General features: G+C 42.8%; 1 protein-coding gene across 2 annotated transcripts in view; it reads left to right on the top strand.

Moving 5' to 3' along the window:
• The window catches only part of CA10 (carbonic anhydrase 10), a 364,718-nt gene that overhangs the window by 64,740 nt on the left and 282,242 nt on the right, over positions 1–17,736 (top strand). For both annotated transcript variants that reach the window (XM_070394374.1, XM_070394373.1), the window contains exon 3: positions 6,023–6,097. In XM_070394374.1, the coding sequence (XP_070250475.1) occupies positions 6,023–6,097 (75 nt within the window). The remainder of the gene's footprint in view (positions 1–6,022; positions 6,098–17,736) is intronic.

Here is a 17,736-nt window from a genome sequence, read left to right as displayed (position 1 = left end):
CTTCGTACCTAAGTTAATTAAGTTAGTTAACTCAGTCTTGCAGCTCATGATAGGGATAGAAAAATATATATAAATAGAGGAGAGTTGTAAATGTTTATCTCAAAACAATGTGAAAGAATTAGCAGGTGAAAATATAATTACTTTATCCATGGAAACAGGTGAGATTCCCAGGAGTCATCCAGAAATGTGCTTTATGGACTTGTGGGAGGAATAAAAGGGCTTCTAGCAATCCATTCCAGGTCCCTAATGGTTAGTTTGAAAAGCCCAGCATGGGATTGTGGGCAATGTTTGCATGATACCCCTCCACCTTTGGTGGCTTAGCCCAGTGGAAATGGGGGTTGAGGAGACCTATTGAATTTTATGTAGACTCTAGTGACTAATTTCAGGAAGTCTGGAAAAGATTTCATATTGCACATACTTTCTACAGAGTTTATTGATCAGATGCCATTTACATGTCATTGGAAACTCATGTAGTTCCATTCTTTTTTATTTTCTCTAAAGTAGCTCACGTCTAAATATTTGAGTAAGGAGCAGAATTAGATGACAAAAATCCCCTCTTGCTCTAAGACAGGAGTCACAAAACTGTGGCTCACAGGCCAAATCCAGTCCTCTGTCTTTGTTTATGAATAAAGTTTTATTGGCATACAGCCACACTCATCCATTTATATATTGCATATGGCTACTTTTGTGCTATATTTGCAGAGTTGAGTAGGTAGGACAGGGACAGTATAGGCTTTGAAGCCTACAACATTAACTATCTGGCCATTTACAGTAGAGGTTTTCTGACTCCTAATACCCCATACTTTTTTAAGTGGCTTTTCTTCTCCGTGCCTCAGTTTCCTCATCTGCACAGGAAGAGATTGGAGCAACGAACTCTGTATCTCTTTCAAAATCCTGATATTCTGAGTTTCCTTTCAAAGCTCACAAGTTCTCAAATTGCTCCAATGAGAAGGAAAATTAAATGGAAATGGGTTTCTTTACTATCAGGAGAGGGGCCCTTGCCATGTGCATCGCCTCATCTGGCAGTGATGACAACTTTTATTGGCAGCAGAATGTGTTTGATTAGACACCTAGAGGTTCCCCAGGGGCTGGCTGCATGTGAAGTGAAGAAATCCTGATCCATAAGCAAAGAGAAGCAGAGAGCCCCGCAGAAGCTAAGGCTGTTTCCTGTTCACCTGTTTGCTTGGAGGAATTCTCAAGCAGCTCCCCACTCGCTGCAAGTTAGATGTAAACAAGATGACTCGTGAGGGTCTGGCCATGAATTAAAGTGGAAATCCAGCACTTCTTTGGTGCTCTGTCTCAAATAAGCTGCTCCAAGCACATCGCAGAACCTGAAAGGAGGCACCTTTTCTGTGTGCTGTTCTGCCTCTCAACTGATTGAAGACTATAAAGCTAGACTGGGCCTTGGAAAACATATTACATAAAATGCCTTTATTTTCTTCAACTCAAGGCTGCAGTGAGCATATGTTGTAATGATAGACATTGAGCCCTGCTCGGGTTGACTGATTTGGGGAGATGAAGTTGGGACCCTCACAATGCATGTTGAAGGAGGCTAAGGAAAACTCTGCAGTTCTATCATCCTAACACACTTGATTCAGATGGTCTGACTGTCCAGCCGCCTGCTAATGCCTTACATCAGCCCACTTCTCAATGTGAATGATCTGACATGAAGATGAACGGAGCAAAGTGTTCTGCAACTTTCTGGATGGGACAGAGGTTTTTGGTGATACTTTTGTCACTTGCCATCCTCTTAATGATCCAATGACTTCATTTTCTTTCTTTTAAATGATGTCTCTTAAGTGGACGCTTCCTTATAGGGGTGTGTGTGTGCCTGTCTGTCTGTGTGCGTAAGCACGCGCGCACACACACACACACACACACAGACACACGGGAGAGAGAATATGAATGTATCTTAAAATCTGAAAATGTAGTCATCTTAGTTGCATTAGAATTAGCTTTCCCTTTTATGCTATCTTAAGAGCAAGCATCTTTGCTTTTTCTTTTTTTCCATTTATTCAAAGTATTTATTTATTCCATTTTATTGAATTTATTGGGGTGACATTGGTTAATAAAGTTACATAGGTTTCAGGGGTACAACTCTGTAATCCATCATCTGTATATTGTATTGAGTGTCCACCACCAGAGTCAAGCCTCCTTCAGTCATTATTCATCCCCCGTTTACCCTCCCCTTGCTTTTTCTTTTTCCTCATTGCTTTAACCTTTGGTGGAAAGGACAGCTTCTTTAGGATACAGTCAAATGGCAGGAAAAATTAGAAAAAAATTTTTTGAATATGTAATGGGGTGCACACGGCACTGCAATTCAGATACATAGGGAAAGATGTGTCTTTTATCCATTTAGTTAAAACATCCTCTTCTGATTAATGTTTCACTCTATCTCATTTAGCACGTAAAAATAGTGCTATATATAGCCCCTGTGGGTCAGTGATTGTCAAGAGGGGTGCCACTGTTCCCAGAGGAAGATTTGGAAATGGGTGAGGCAACTCGAAATTGTTTCAGTGAGACAGGATCCAAGGAGCTCCAACCCAGGGGCCACAGAAACTATACTCTGCGGCACAGTTGACAGTTCCAAGCAGTGATAAATTGCCCCATGTCCCCGCCAACATTCAAGTGAGTGAAAACTATGTTCTCTATCTGAGCCTACAGTTGCACTTCATTTTGCATCCGAACATAAAGCATCTCTTACAGAGCTTTGATATACCAGTTCTTCGGCAATGCAAAAACCATGTAAATCAAGGGAGGGTGGTATTTCATCTTGTTCCAAACTTTGCCAAGAGTCGGTTCACTATTTTGGAAAATCACACCCACTGAGAGAGCGCTGCTTGTGGGTCCTGGGATCTCCAGTACAATACAACCTCATTATTCCCACCTGTTTCAGCCAAACATCCAACTGCTTCATTGTATCTCCTAGTGCATCATACCCAAGTATTTACAAATTGAAATACATATTTTATTGTAATTTATCTCTTCATTTACCCTTTATATTATAGTTAAAGCATTACATTAATTATATATACATATATATGTATATGTGTATATATATATATTTGAAATTACGTGTGTAAGTTAGCAGTCAAACTTTTCAGTAAAGAGCCATGTAGGAAATATTTTAGACTTTGTGGCCAAACGGTCTCTGTTGCAACCATTCAACTTTGCTGTAGTAGGAAAGCAGCCACAGACATTATATAAATAAATGGGCGTGTCTGTGTGTCGATAAAATTTGATTTATGGACACTAAAATTTGCATTTAGTATGATTTTTACATGTCAAAAGAATTATTATTCTTTGATTTTTTTTCTCTCAACTATTTAAAAATGTAAAGCCATTCTTAGCGCCTGAGCAGATCAAAAACAATTCATGGGACATCTTTGGCCAGCTGGCGATAGTTTGCCAGTTTCTCTTATAGTGCCTCATGCTAAAGCATTTACATATTGAAAAACATATCATTGATTATAGTTCCTTTAGTTCTCCTTTATATTTTATAACTAAAGCACTATGTTTATTTTTCAAAATGAATATGTGTAAATACTGTAAACAACAGTTTTTGTAAAACTACTTGATAGCCCTAGCTGATGTGTCTCAATTGGCTGGGCATCATCCAGTGCACCAAAGGTTTGATGGTTTGATTCCCAGGTAGGGCACATGCCTGGTTTGCATGCTCAATTCCTTGGGCGGGGCTGGGGGCGGGGGCGAGGGGTACAGGCGTCAGCTGACCAAAGTTTCACTCTCTCTCCCTCTCCCTTCCTCTCTCTTTAAAAAAATCAGTTAAAAATCTTAAATAAAACTACTTGGTTAAAAAAATTAATGTAAAACAACAATTTTTGAGAGCTTTGTAGATCTTTTCTTGGAATGATTAAATATATGCAAGAGAATGTAGCTTCTCCAACAGCTGGCTCTGAGAATGAAAGAGAAGGCTGTTTATGGTTTCAGTTGTTCAAATGACAGGCAAAGATCCTGATGGGGTAAAATTTGGTGATTTTTGATGAGATTCAGAAGTTCCTTTTTGATAAGGAAATCCCTCCTGACTAATCTCTGATGCAAAGCCATTAGATGATGTCCACAGTTCAGTGCTTTTGAGCTTTCAGACATGTGTATCTTTTCCAGGCCTGGGACATGCTCCATGTCCAGCAGAGGTATGCTGAAATATCAGTTCTTTTCCCTCCATTAGGATGTACTGTCTATGAATTTAATTATCATCCAGGTGTGTATTACAAGGTGCTTGCTTCAAAACAGGGCCACTGTGTTTGAATGCATTAGGGGACACCTGATCTCACAGATTTCTTAGCCCTTGAGATTCCCCTCTAGCTCCTCTGAGGACCTTCTAGTGAGTTGGGAAAGAATAGGAGGGTGAATTATAAGCAGTGGCAAGGTCAGTGGGAGAATCAAAATCATTCTGAACTGTAGAGAAATGTCCTTTGTCCACCTACTTCGTGAACTTTGCAAGCATATTACTCTTGATCTGGTACCTCGGCTTGGTCATACTGAATGGTCTCCTTGGCTGCCTTCACATCTCCTCGTCTTTCCCTGGTGCTACTAATACCTGGAGTCTCTGTGGACTCTTTTTTCTTGGCTCCCTGGCTGGGCAGAATCCCTCCAGCCTTTGCTTGAAGTCACTTCCCCCTTTGTCTTCTGCCCCAGTACAGATGCACTGGCTTTCAACTCAGCTGCCTGCAGGATCTTCCTCAAGGGCTATGGGAACATCTGGCCTCCATCCATGCCATGTGGGAAGTCAAAGTACTGGCAAATTCACTCTACTTTGATTCACCTTGAAATGTGCTGTCTTTTCCAGAGCCTTAAATAGGATATTTGTTCCTCTTCTATTTGTTCCTAAAATCTCCTATCCCCACTGTCAGCTCCAGGAGAAGTGGGCTTCTCTTTTACTTGTCCTATGTCATAAACCCTCCTTCATGACAGAGCTGCAAGCCTCAGGGGTCTTATTGTCATAGACAGAAAAAAGTATCTCCTCTGTACAGGGGAAGATACTTGGAGCTAAGCAATTGCAGCTCACATGGAAGCTAAAGGAACTCAGCAGATCCTCTCACTATTCAAAGCATTGCTTTCAAACCCATTGTTTTGTATTGTTTTCTCTGACCCTGAATGAGGAGTCTGAACAGGGAGACTGAAAAAAGAGCAAGATTTAAAGAAAGGACATTCAAGCAGAGTTATAACATTTACTATATACTAGACAAATTATAATTATGATCTGAAATTACATTGTTTTCCTCCAATGGGACTAAGAGCTGAAATGTGAATGCAGTTTAATTGGTGAAGGGTTCAGCACAAGAGTATGTGTCACCATACTTTGGGGTGTATCCCCATATGAAATGGTATAGCCCCAGTTCGCCCATCAGCTGTCATAAATGTCAGATGGTTCTGAGGCCATGTCAGTATGAGCTCACAGATCTCTGTGAGATGTTCCAGTTTCTTGGGATTTCTGCTCTTTCTCCCTATGATGTCCAAAGCCCTCACCATGATTATTTACATTCTTATCTTCATTCTTCTTGGAACTGAGGAGAGCTGGCTGATTGCACCCTTCCTACTTCTATTTTAGCTCTTTCATCAAACTCCCTACCTCTCTGTTCCTAAGAGTTCTGTGCATATGCAGGATTTTTGCCTGGCTTGTGGATGGAATCAGCCTCCTCTCAATTCCAGCAGAGGGTGTGTGTGTGTGTGTGTGTGTGTGTGTGTGTGTGTGAAGGGAACAGAAGAAGAAAAGGGCTGAGTCAGAGGTAGAGATGAATGACAGGGGAATTCAAATAGGCTTAAATATATAATTTTACTCTATTTCTATTAAATAGAAATATCTTGAGTGCTTCTTATAATACTCCATGACAACATATTTACAGGATAATGATCTAATTGAACAGAAGGAGGGAGAGGGTTGCTGTTAGTAGGACTTTTGGGGAGAAAAGTATTATTTTATATATATTCACACTTCTTGCTTTGACAGGCAGGACACAGTAATTCTCTGCTATTATCTTACTCTCTCTTGTTTTTCCTTTAGCTCAACAGAATTCACCAAAAATCCATGAAGGCTGGTGGGCGTACAAGGAGGTGGTCCAGGGAAGCTTTGTTCCAGGTAAAATATTTACTCTCATTTATAAGAAAAGAATTTGAATGAAATACGGTATTATTTCCAGAGTTTTGCATTTGCTACATGGCATGGACTGTATTGCAAAAGGCAGCATACTCTGACTTACGCGTTAGATGAATACTCCATCAGGAGAAAGTGTATGGAGCGAGTGGCAATTTAACCAAGACCGCCTTTTTCCATCTGAGTTTCCATCCCAAGGTCCTACCACCTGCAGGTGGCTCTATCAAGGAGAGGGTGATGGAGGACTGAGGGTTGAAGCTGTGTCTGCTGGAATTTGGTGAAGTGAGAGAGAGCCGTTTCTTAACATGAGTGAAGCAGGGAGTCTGGAGAGGATGGCCATGGCCATGTGGCCTGCTGGGATGCATGCTGTCATTGATGTCACTCCAGGAGCATCCGTGGTCAGCACTTAGCAGATTGGACCAAGCACCAGCTAAAAATAACAGGCAAAGAAGATGCTGTCAGCGTCGGGGGAGGGAACTGGAGACGGGTTGGAGGCAGAAACGTACTGTGACTTTAGTTTAGAAGCAAGGTGGAGGGTCCCTGCCTTTCCCCACTCCTCTTATTCTAGTCATGGTCCCCATCCCTCTGGGGTGTTTAATGAAGACTTTAGTGGGGAGAAAAGCAAGGGGAAGAGCAAGAATGTTCAAGAGAAGGATGGAAGGGAAGGCAGGTGAGATATTTCAAAGTGTTTTAACTGCTAAAAATGAGAGGGTAAAAAAGAAAGCTTTCAAGAGGAGCCAATGTGGGGTCCTCGCTCAGGCACTGAGAACAGATGACCTCAAGTGTCAGTTGGGGTCTTTGTAATTGGTGGCAAGTGGAAAGAGCAGTGCCCTAGGTCACCTGGCTCATCCACATGATCGATGTGATGTCATCTTCTCCTGTTCTGTAGAGTTCACTACATTCGCGGTGCAGAGCTAAGCAAGTTACCAAGCTTCTCTTCGAGTCCCTTTTCTCACTTGTGACGTGAACATATGATAAACAGGGCTATCCATGGCTTGTGAGGGAAAGCCTGCTGATCAAACTTGGGGACAAAAGCCACACTAGTGATGGCAGAACAGAAAGTTGGAAAGAACCCGCATCTTTTATGGCCCATTGAGCATTGAGTTAACCACGGCATTGCCTCAGCATTGATTTTCTTAAGTGAGAAAACAAACCTCTTATTGTTGGAGCCACTTCGAATCAGGCTTTCTGTCACTTGCAACCCAATGCATTCTTCCAGGTTCAGGTTTCTCAGGACACCGTGGGAGGAAAGAAGTTGGAACTGGGTCCTGACAGTGTTTAGGATTATTCCAAATGGAGAAGGAGAGGGTAGGGAATGTCAGAATAAACAGCACGGGCAAAGAAGATTGAAAATGCACTTGAGGGATGGTGGGTACTTCTGAGTATCTAAAGGGCAGGGTACATAGTGAAGCCGGATGTGTGAGAAGGCCAGCAAGGTCCTTAGAGGCCAGACCATGAAACTCTCTGTGTTCCAATTACAAGAGCTAAGATACAATCCCTTTAAAAATAGAGGTATTGACCCAACCGGCATGGTGCAGTGGTTGAGTGTTGACCTATGAACCAGGAAGTGATGGTTCGATTCTGGTCAGGGCACATGCTCAGGTTTTGGGCTCGATCCCCAGTGTGGGGCATCATGAGGTTTTTGGGTTTTTTTCTTTTCCTTTTTTTTTTTTTTTTTTTTCATTTTTTAAAAATCATCCAGGCAACAGATGGTAAGCACCTATACTAGAACTGTGAAACCAAAACAAAAAAAACAAAAAACAGAAACAAAAATGGGTTAATTGTGGGATTTGTTTAATAGCATTTAAAGTATATATCTCTTTCTCACACATGTACATAACACATTTATAATTTAGCATAAATATATACACACATTTAACACATTTCAGAAAACTGTGTGCCAAATACTATCTATTCACATTTCATTTTTCCAAAACAGTAGGGAGATTGGGCATTCCCTTTAGTGGAGGCACTATGCTAGGAGCTAGGATTTCAAAAAAGAGATGGCCACACTTCAAGTGTCCGCGTAGAGATCCTAGGAATAATGGGAGGACAATAAACAGTTATAAGAAATTTACTCTTCCTCGGAGATATGACAAACACCATGGGATCATGACACTGAGTTTCTAACTGTCTGAATGATGAATAGAGGAATTCATAGCTTCATTTCTGACCAGGATGGCAGAAGGGTGCTTTGACTCAATGGCGCCATCCTCTGGTGTGTTCTTTAAAATCGAGTAGGAATGGTTCGCCCAGGCTAATCAGCTCGTTCAACATGCAATTTCCAACCCTTCCTTGTTGGGCAGTTTTAAAAGCTTAAGATTGTTAGAAGATGAGGATAATTACACCTGTTGGCAGCCACCTGTGGTTTAGCAGTAATGCCTAATTACCTGTGTTGTTCAAAATGGCCAATTTTGTTTGCTCAAGAAAGGCTTATATTAGACACTGGTAAGACAAACAAGAGCTCGCGTTTCTCCCAGCAGTTCTCCCAGTAGGGGATGCTTGCTGTCTAGGATGGCTGGCCTAGGGTCATGCATGACTCTCATTCCTCCACATAGTAAATGGTGCCTACTAGTTAGAAAACTAAATATTACTTTTCTATTGCTGTGTAACAAGAGGCCGCAGATTTAATAGCTGAAATCGACACACATTGATTGCCCCACAGTTTCCTGGGTCAGGAAGTCCAAGTACGGCTTCACTGGGTCCTCTGCTCAGGGGCTCACAATGCTGCCAAAGGTGTCAGTGCAGCTGTATTCTCATCTGGGGCTGAGTTTTTGCAGGTCCTTAACAGGATTCAATTCTTTGGGGGTTATAGGACAGTGGCCCTAGGCTGTACAAGGTGTCCATTCTCCATCGGTAGTTCACAACATGGCTGATGGTTTCTCCAAGGCCAACAGCAAAGTGTCCTGCCTCAAATCTTTCCCTTCCTTTCTGGGAAGGCCTTGTCTCTCTTTTTAAAGTTAGGCCTACCCAGAGTAATCTCTCTCTTGATCAACTCAGTGTCACCTTTGGGGACCTCATTTACATCTGCAAAATTTGACCTACTCACATTTGAAATCCCAGTGTTTCCTAAATCCCACCACCTCTCAGATGGAGGCGTGTACACCATTGTGACCTTCCAATATGAGTAGACATTGTTCTAGCGTAGTGTCTTCAAATTGAGAAGTAGGTAATAATGTTCTTTGGGTGGGATATTGCTTGTGTTGCCTTTACATGAAAAATATCCTCAAGAGAAAACCAGAGCGGGCTTCCCCCACCCCACCTAAGATTTCTTGGCCACTTTTCTCATATTTACAACAGATATAGAGGGTGAGAGAGAAGGGGGAATTTAATACATGACTCCCAGGCTTCTTTCAATGTGTTAGAGCAGTGGTTCTCAACCTTCCTAATGCCGCAACCCTTTACTACAGTTCCTCACGTTGTGGTGACCCCCAACCATAAAATTATTTTCGTTGCTACCTCATAACTGTAACTTTGCTACTGGAAACAATATGTAATTATATATGTGTTTTCCGATGGTCTTAGGCGACCCCTGTGAAAGGGTCGTTCGACCCCCAAAGGGGTCGCAACCCACAGGTTGAGAATCACTGTGTTAGAGAGTGGTGCTGTAGTCCATTGTTCAGATGCGGAAACCATTCAGTCAACTGGGCAGGACAAGGTATATAGAGACTCCTGTGGACAGCAGCACTCAGGGGCCCATCCAGATGTCACCCCAAATTGCTCTTCCAACTTTTCCCCCTGCCCTCCTCTCCCTGGCTCTTTTACCCTCTGGCCCTAGAACCTAGCTTCTCATGTGTCTCCCCACTAGGGCCCACGTCCTTGTGTTTAGTGACCTTGCCTTTTGGCCTCTGGCTCAGGCTCAGGGTTTGCTTCCCGCCCTGTTCCCGACCTCCTACTCCATCTTTGACCCACAGGTTCTGTTGACCATGGTATCAAGTGAAACACAGGACATAGGTTCTCTCCCCTCAGATATTCACTACGTGGCCACTCCAACCCCCACTCACTCTAAATTGAAGAGGGTCCCATAGCCCCCAAGCTTACCTATCCTCCAGCATCCTTCAATGCACCCCAGTTGAGAGTTATGTAAAATCATTCTGTTGGTTTCCTGTGGTTGCTGTACAAATGAACACAAATAGGGGCTCAAAACAATACACATTTATCTTACATCCAAAGATATATATATATCCAATCTAATAAATAGGGAATATGCTAATCGACCGTCATGTCATCACAAAGATGGTGGAGCTCACAGCCAATAGGGGGAATATGCTAATTGACCATCACTCCCTCAAAGATGTCAGCGCCTACAGCCAATAAGGAGGGAATATGCTAATTGACTGCCATGCCCTCAAAGATGGCAGCACCCACATCCACAAGATGACAGTGCCCAGTCCTCTCAGCCCCGCCAGAGTGGCAGGCATGCGGCAAGGCCGGGCCCGCCCCGAGGTGTGCGGCAAAGCCAGGCCTACCCAGGTCTGGCCCAAGGCACAGGCAAGCCTCGGATGGCAGCTGCCCAGCCGTGCAGGGCTGCCCGAGGCTCAGGTAACCAGGGCCAGTCGAGGCTTGCGCTGCCGGCAGTGGCAGCAGCAGAGGTGTGATGGGGGTGTCGCCTTCTCCTGATTGCCAGGTCGCCTCCTGCCCCTGAGGGCTCCCGGACTGTGAGAGGGGGCAGGCCGGGCTGAGGGACCCCCCTCCAGTGCATGAATTTTCATGCACCGGGCTTCTAGTATATCTATAATTCTAGAGGCCAGATGTTCTAATATCAAGCACATCTTAATACCCCACTTTATGACATCAATTTCTCTGCTACAATAATATACACAAGCCTTGTTTGGGTATAGTATTTAATTTTAATTTCTCTAAGAGAGAAAACTTGCATTTGACAGAGTCTTGTGGCATATTGTTTGGTCAAGGGAATACCCTCTGCTGTGGGAGCCAGTCAGTTCTTATTGTGTAAGTTCTTGTTTTATGCTGAATTCCCTTGAGCAGGGAGTCAGTGGGTGCACACCCCAGTCTCCATCCCTGAACTGTGCTTTTGTCATTACCAATCTTCTTCCTCCTTTGGGTCATGGAACCAGCAAGGAATATCAGCAAGTGCATGCTGGCTTGACTATTCCATGAAATCTTAGGCAAGTCACTTAGTATCTCAGTGTCTTGATTTCCCCACTTATAAAATCAGGATGTTGAGTGACATTTTTCAAAGACCCATTCTGGCTCCAGTATTCTCTAAGACTTTGCTAATGCGATACATGATTGGTTTGGGAGATATATTTAGCAGCATTAAGAAATAGAATATTGATTTTATTCACAGGATAATTGTGTTATATTCTCAATATCAGTGTTTGGAAATGGAGTCGGTGATGTAAGTGTGTCTCTCCAGATTTCTGATCTCTCTTCTCTAAGAGAAAGCAAGTAGAATATAATGGAGACATTCACCTCAGTATATGAGGGTGATGTTACACTGACTCATCACCCTCAATTATAAATATCTTAGGTATAATTTTTCCCAGAAATTGGGATGTGTGGAGATTAAAATTTACTCAGAGCCTGATAAATGCCAAACACCCTGCTAGACATTGGGGATCCAAATGGGAATAAACTAATGCTCCTGATCTTAAAGAGAGCCTTGACAAGTTTAGAGACAGATGGGCCAACCAGAAATTACCATTTACCTGGTCAGGGATGTGAGATGGGAGTGGGGACACAGGAGAAAACAACGAACTCTGCCTTTGGGATCAGAGAAGGCTTCACAGATGAAAACTTCTCTTGAGATAGGTCTCTTTTGTTGTTGTTGTTGTTAATCCTCACCCAAGGGTATTTTTTTTTCATTGATTTTTAGAGAGAGTATAAAGGAGGGAGGGAAGGGAGAGAGAGAGAGAGAGAGAGAGAGAGAGAGAGAGATCTATGTGAGAGAAACATTGATTGGCTGCCTCCCAACTAGGACCAAGAATCAAACCTGCAGCCCAGGTACATTCCCTTGAGTGGGAATCAAATCAGTGACCCTTCAGTGCACAGGCTAATGCTCTAACCACTTAGCAACACCGGCCAGGGAAAATAGGTCTTAAAAAATATGTAAGTATATGTTAGGTGAACAAGATGGAAAAGGACGTACCTGGCAGATTAAATGTAATGGAATCTGATCTTCTGCTAAATAACAGATTGTAAACTTCTTGTAAGCAGTAGGCACTCCTATTTATCATCTCATCTATGGCAGTGCCTACTATTACCAAACTCTAGAGGTGTGTGGTAGAGAGTGCACTGGGCTCAGAATATCGTGCTTTTGTGTCCCACCCCGTCATGCACCGACTGTATGTTGTTGGCAAATCACCTACCTTCTCAGAACCTCGGTTGACTCATTTGTAAAATAAGGATAGTAAAACCTATATCAGAAACGTTTTTGTAAAAATGAAGTTATGTACTAGACCTAGATGTGCCTTATGGACTCTTGAGAGCACACAAAGGTATTGCTATTTTTGTTAGCATAATGTTGCATTGGGCTACTTAAGGTTGCCAGGAAGAGACTAGCTTCGTTATACCACTACTCTGAGGTCCTGGTACCTCCCTCTAATCCAAGGACGCCCTGGAGACCTTTTAACGGTGTGTTAACAATAGCACATTGTACACAAAGATGCAGCTTGAGCACAGGCGCACATGAAGCCTCCCTTTGGCTCCACTCCAAAGAAGGTCTGTTTGTTGTCAGGTTGCAGCCATCCAATGGGGAGCACTCCTGTTGGGTGGGCTTTTGCAGCAAACCTTTCCAGAGGTACATGGCTCTCCTAGTACCACACGCTAATCCCTGGTTCAATCACCACAAGTATCTCTAGCCAGTCCACCTCTTGGGAACCTTCTAGACCTAGCCAGTCAGAGGCGTACCCAGGGAGGCTCATTGGCAGGGGTCCACTCTGGGTACAGGCAGAAGGGAACACATCAGCTGTAGAGAATTTAATAACAATACTGAAACCCACCAAACGTTCGATCTGCTTTTTATTACCACCCCCCGCCCCCCCCCCCGCCCCCCCCCATTGCTAGAAATTCTAAGAATGCCAGTGATAAAATAACCTCTCTGTGAAAAAAAAAATTGTATTGGTCTGAGCTCTAAACAATGCCTGTGGTTGCTGTTGTGTTTTAATAACAAATGTGTAATCTTTAAATGAGTGCATTTTTGTTACTTATCCTTTAATAAGCACTGTGTCTACAAAGAAGTTAATTAGGGGGATTCTCAGTTATTCTATTAGCTTCTAGCACACAGGGACTCATCTACATGCATTTGTTCCCAGAGGACAATGCTAAGGGTCCAGAATTGGTGGAGTTCACTGTAGGGCAGACCCTGTCACCATCCCCATAGTAGCACGTATTCCTTCCTGAATTTAAACAGTTGATACAAAATAAATGACGCCAGCACGGCGATTGTACACGCAAAGACCCACAAAGTGAATTACTTCAATTATGTCATTCTGGGGGACTATTTGGAGTTTTCGTGTGTACTTAAAATTTAAAACACTGAAGCAAAAAGTGAACTGCAAGGCATAATATTTTTGTTTCCTAACGGCAGTTATCAACTCATCCATGCAATATTTGATTGAACCCGAAAAAGAATGCTTTTATCCTTGAAATTTTAAAGTTGTTGTTTGTCTTCAAACTGAAGAAAAATAGTTGTTATCGAATGTTGTATGGGGTTATTATTGGAAATAATTGTTTTTTGAGAGAGGGGACATTGAAACAAATGATCTACTCCTGAGTCAAATACTTGAGGTATGCCACTGTATACAGCCTTAGGTTTAGTAACTTTACAATCACAGAAAAGCCATCCGAAGGGGTGGGAAACCCAACAGCAGAGTTCACAGCTGCCTTCTGGCAGAGAAACACCGGGTTTCTCTGAGTGATGCTAACTGAGTTAACATCCGTGGCATTGGCCTCATTATCTCCTGGCTTCCTAGCTAGCTTAAAACCCGTTCTCCCCTCCTCCTGGCACAGCTTCCCATTTGAAAGACATGCCTCACTTACCTTCACAGGCCACAGAGACAACTTCTTTGAAAAGCAGCTTGGTGAGCTGTTGGGAGGTACCTTGTCAGGGTAAATACTGCTCATTGAGTTGTTGTGTGATAATGGGGTGTTTGCAAAATTGCCAGCAGGATGCTTCACACTCGGGTGATACATTCCTTGTCAGGTGGAAGACAATCAAAAGCAGCAAGACTATAACCCCCAACCAGGAATCCTACTTCTTACATCTATAAGAGGATGACAGGAAGGTGCCTGCGGTCTTTGTTCCAGAATGTTAGCTTCTATAACATTCACAAAAAGACAGACTATATTGCTCCAGAATGTTAGCTTCTATAACATTCACAAAAAGACAGACTATATAGCAAAAGCTTTATGCAGCAAGTATCCAGCATGGGATGCTTTGAACTTTGCATATTTGGCAAAAGGAAGGAGCCAACTCCCCTCCTCCCATTCCAGACTGGATTTTAGGGTCCCAGTGTATTGATAAGAGCTGGAAGGGGGATCTCCTTTCCCCCACCCCCAACCCATTCCATGCCTCCTTATGATTGGCCCCCATGACAGCTGTGATGATTTTTGCATTCCAACTCCAAATTGCCCTTCAACATGTCCTCTCTCCTCAGGGAATAGAATTAGGTCACCTTTTCCTGCCAAGTGCCAAACCATTGGCTCCTTTTCAGCCAGGGCTCCAATTGTCAATGGTTCTCCTTTAAAAAAATGTTTAATTGATTTTAGGGAGAGGAAGGGAGAGGGAGAGAGAGATAGAAATATCAATGATGAGAGAGAATCTTTGGTTGGCTGCCTCCTACATGCCCCCTACTGCAGATCGAGCCCACAACCCGGACTTGTGCCACAGCCCGAGAATCAAGCCATGACCTCCTGGTTCATAGGTGGATGCTCAACCACTGAGCTATGCTGGCCGGGCACTCCCGGAGATTTGACTGTTTTTTTTTTCTCTCCAGAAAGATCTTTCTAACACTGTAGCAGTTGCCCAGAATTATGCCTCATTTTAGAGTGTTCTATATTTAAACTAGGAACCCAGTGCGCAATTAGAAATCACGCAGCTCCGCCCACCCTCAAGTTGCCTCGAGTCGCCGGTCCGGCCCTGCCTCCCTCTCCAGCCCTTGAAGCAACCACGGCCACTGCTGATCAGGCCCTCCCCCGGTGCAGGCATGCAGAGGCCCCTGCCGTCCTGCCCCGATGCTGCGCAGGCAACCTCCTCCTGTCTGGTCAACCTGTTATGGCATCCTGGTTAATTAGCATATTTCTCTAATATATATATATATATATATATATATATATATCTCCTATATAATAAAAAGCTAATATGCAAATCGACTGAACAGCAGAATGACCAGTTGCTGTGATGTGCACTGACCACCAGGGGGCAGGCGCTCAATGCAGGAGCTGCCCCCTGGTGGTTAGTGTGCTCCCACAGGGAGAGCGCTACTCAGCCAGAAGCCCTGAGCTGGGCTCATGGAAATGCTAAGGATGTCTGGCTGCCGGCTTAGGCCTGCTCCCCGGGGGCTTCCATACTGTGAGAGGACACAAGCTGGGCTGAGGGACCCCCCCCTCCCCCCGAGTGCACAAATTTTGTGCACCGGGCCTCTAATTTATATATATATATATTTATACACACACACACACACACACACACACACACTGAGTGGCCAGATTATTTTGACCACCCCATCAGTACTTTGTTGGGCCACCTTTTGCCTTCAATACTGCGGGGATTCTTCTTGGCATTGACTCCACAAGATGTTGAAAGGTTATGCGAGGAATCTGACACCATGCCTGATGAATAGCACTGTCCAATTCTGTGAGATTTGATGGTTGTGGAACCAGCTGCCTGATGGCTCTTTTAACTTCATCCCTCAAATGTTCAATTGGATTGAGATCTGGTGATTGTGGGGGCCACCTAAGCAAGGTAAAGTCTCCCTCATGTTCTTGAAACCACTCCTGCACAATACAAGTACCGTGGCATGGCATATTGTCTGGTTGGAAGAAGCCATCTCCATTGGGATACGCCATCAACATGATAGAATGAACTTGATCAGCAACGATCCTTTGGTCTGTTGTGCTATTCAGACGTTGTTCCACATGAATTAAAGGGCCCAAATCATGCCAGGAAAAGATGCCCCAAACCATAACACTGCCCCCACCAGCTTGAAGGGTTGTACTCATGCATATGGGGTGCATGCTTTCATGCTGTTTCTGCCAAATTCTCACTCTGCCATCTGCATGATGCAACTGGAAACGTGATTCGTCAGACCACATGACTTTTTTCCAATGCTCAACTGTCCAATCCTTGTGTTCCTGTGCAAATTGGAGACGTTTTATCTTGGTAACTGCAGACAGCAAAGGTATTCAAACAGGCCTTCGGCTTCCATATCCATACGATGCAGTGTACGGCTAATTTGCCTACAAATGTCAGGTGGTCATAATTTTCTGGCCACTCAGTGTAGATCATGCCTTTCTTGCATTTATTTTTCCTGGGAAAATGCTACCCAGGTTGATCAGAAAAACTTACACTTTTATCCCATCCATATGAAAATATGTAAGTAATATAATTATTATTCATTATATATGGCATTTTATAGTATATCAGTATCACAGCATATTTATACTTCCCAATTTTTGGTTATGCATTTTGTGTTAGGGCAGCTACTTTTTCTTAAAATTTGGGTTTGAATAACTCAGTGATTGTGGTGCCATTATCTGGATTGGTGAACTGTGACAAGTATGGGTTTGGAGTGAAGAGAGTCCAATATTCTGTCTTCACCATGTTTACTTTGACTTGCCTGTGAAACATTCAAGAGGAGGCAAGATGGTGGCAAGAGAGATCTAACGGGATATGTACATTGGCCTCCTGCCCACATACAAATAGCATTTAAAACCACTGACCACTTATTGGGGTGATCACTTCATAAGTTGCATAAATATCTAATCACTATGTTGTACACCTAAAACTATTGTAATATTGAATACAACTATAATTGGAAAATTTTAAAATTATTTAAAAATTTTAAAGATTATCCAGGTTGATTTAATTTTACTCCATTACCAAAGTTTAAGATTCCTACTATGTTTATTATCAATATCCTAAAATTTTTTCCATTCAAGAAATACTGAAAATGTTAACCTTTCACTTAATTTTAGCATAGGTCTAATTAGTATCATGTATATCAAAAGGATGATTCCCAAATAATAGTCACCACTTTGAAAACCATTGGCATTTTCTGTATTTTTTTTTAACTCTGAGGACAATCTTGTCAAGAAGGCATCATTAACACCTTGTTCTAGATCTAGAAACTGAGGCTCCAGGTGACTGACAGTCTTTCCCATCACCATACCACCGAAAAGGGAAAAAGCTATAATTTAAACATGGAACTTTAAATGCTATTTCTGCCCTTTATATATATCTATTAAAAATTATTAAATAGACTTTCCTCTTAAAAAAACAAAAAAACCACTGAGTGAATGAGATTGCCTAAAGAGAAATTATAGCTCAAAAACAGATTAGAAACCAAGAAAAGCCAACATTTTAGATGGGCAGAGCAGGAGGAAGTTTACCAACTATGACAACTCATGTTAACATGGGACCACCCTTAAGCATTTGTTTG

This window comes from Myotis yumanensis, unplaced genomic scaffold, assembly GCF_028538775.1.
Source record: "Myotis yumanensis isolate MYYU_CA2020_CCGP unplaced genomic scaffold, mMyoYum1.0.hap1 SCAF_16, whole genome shotgun sequence".
Classification (NCBI taxonomy): domain Eukaryota; kingdom Metazoa; phylum Chordata; class Mammalia; order Chiroptera; family Vespertilionidae; genus Myotis; species Myotis yumanensis.
The sequence above is the reverse complement of the archived record's forward strand: the minus strand, read 5'-3'. Positions and strand labels throughout refer to the sequence as shown.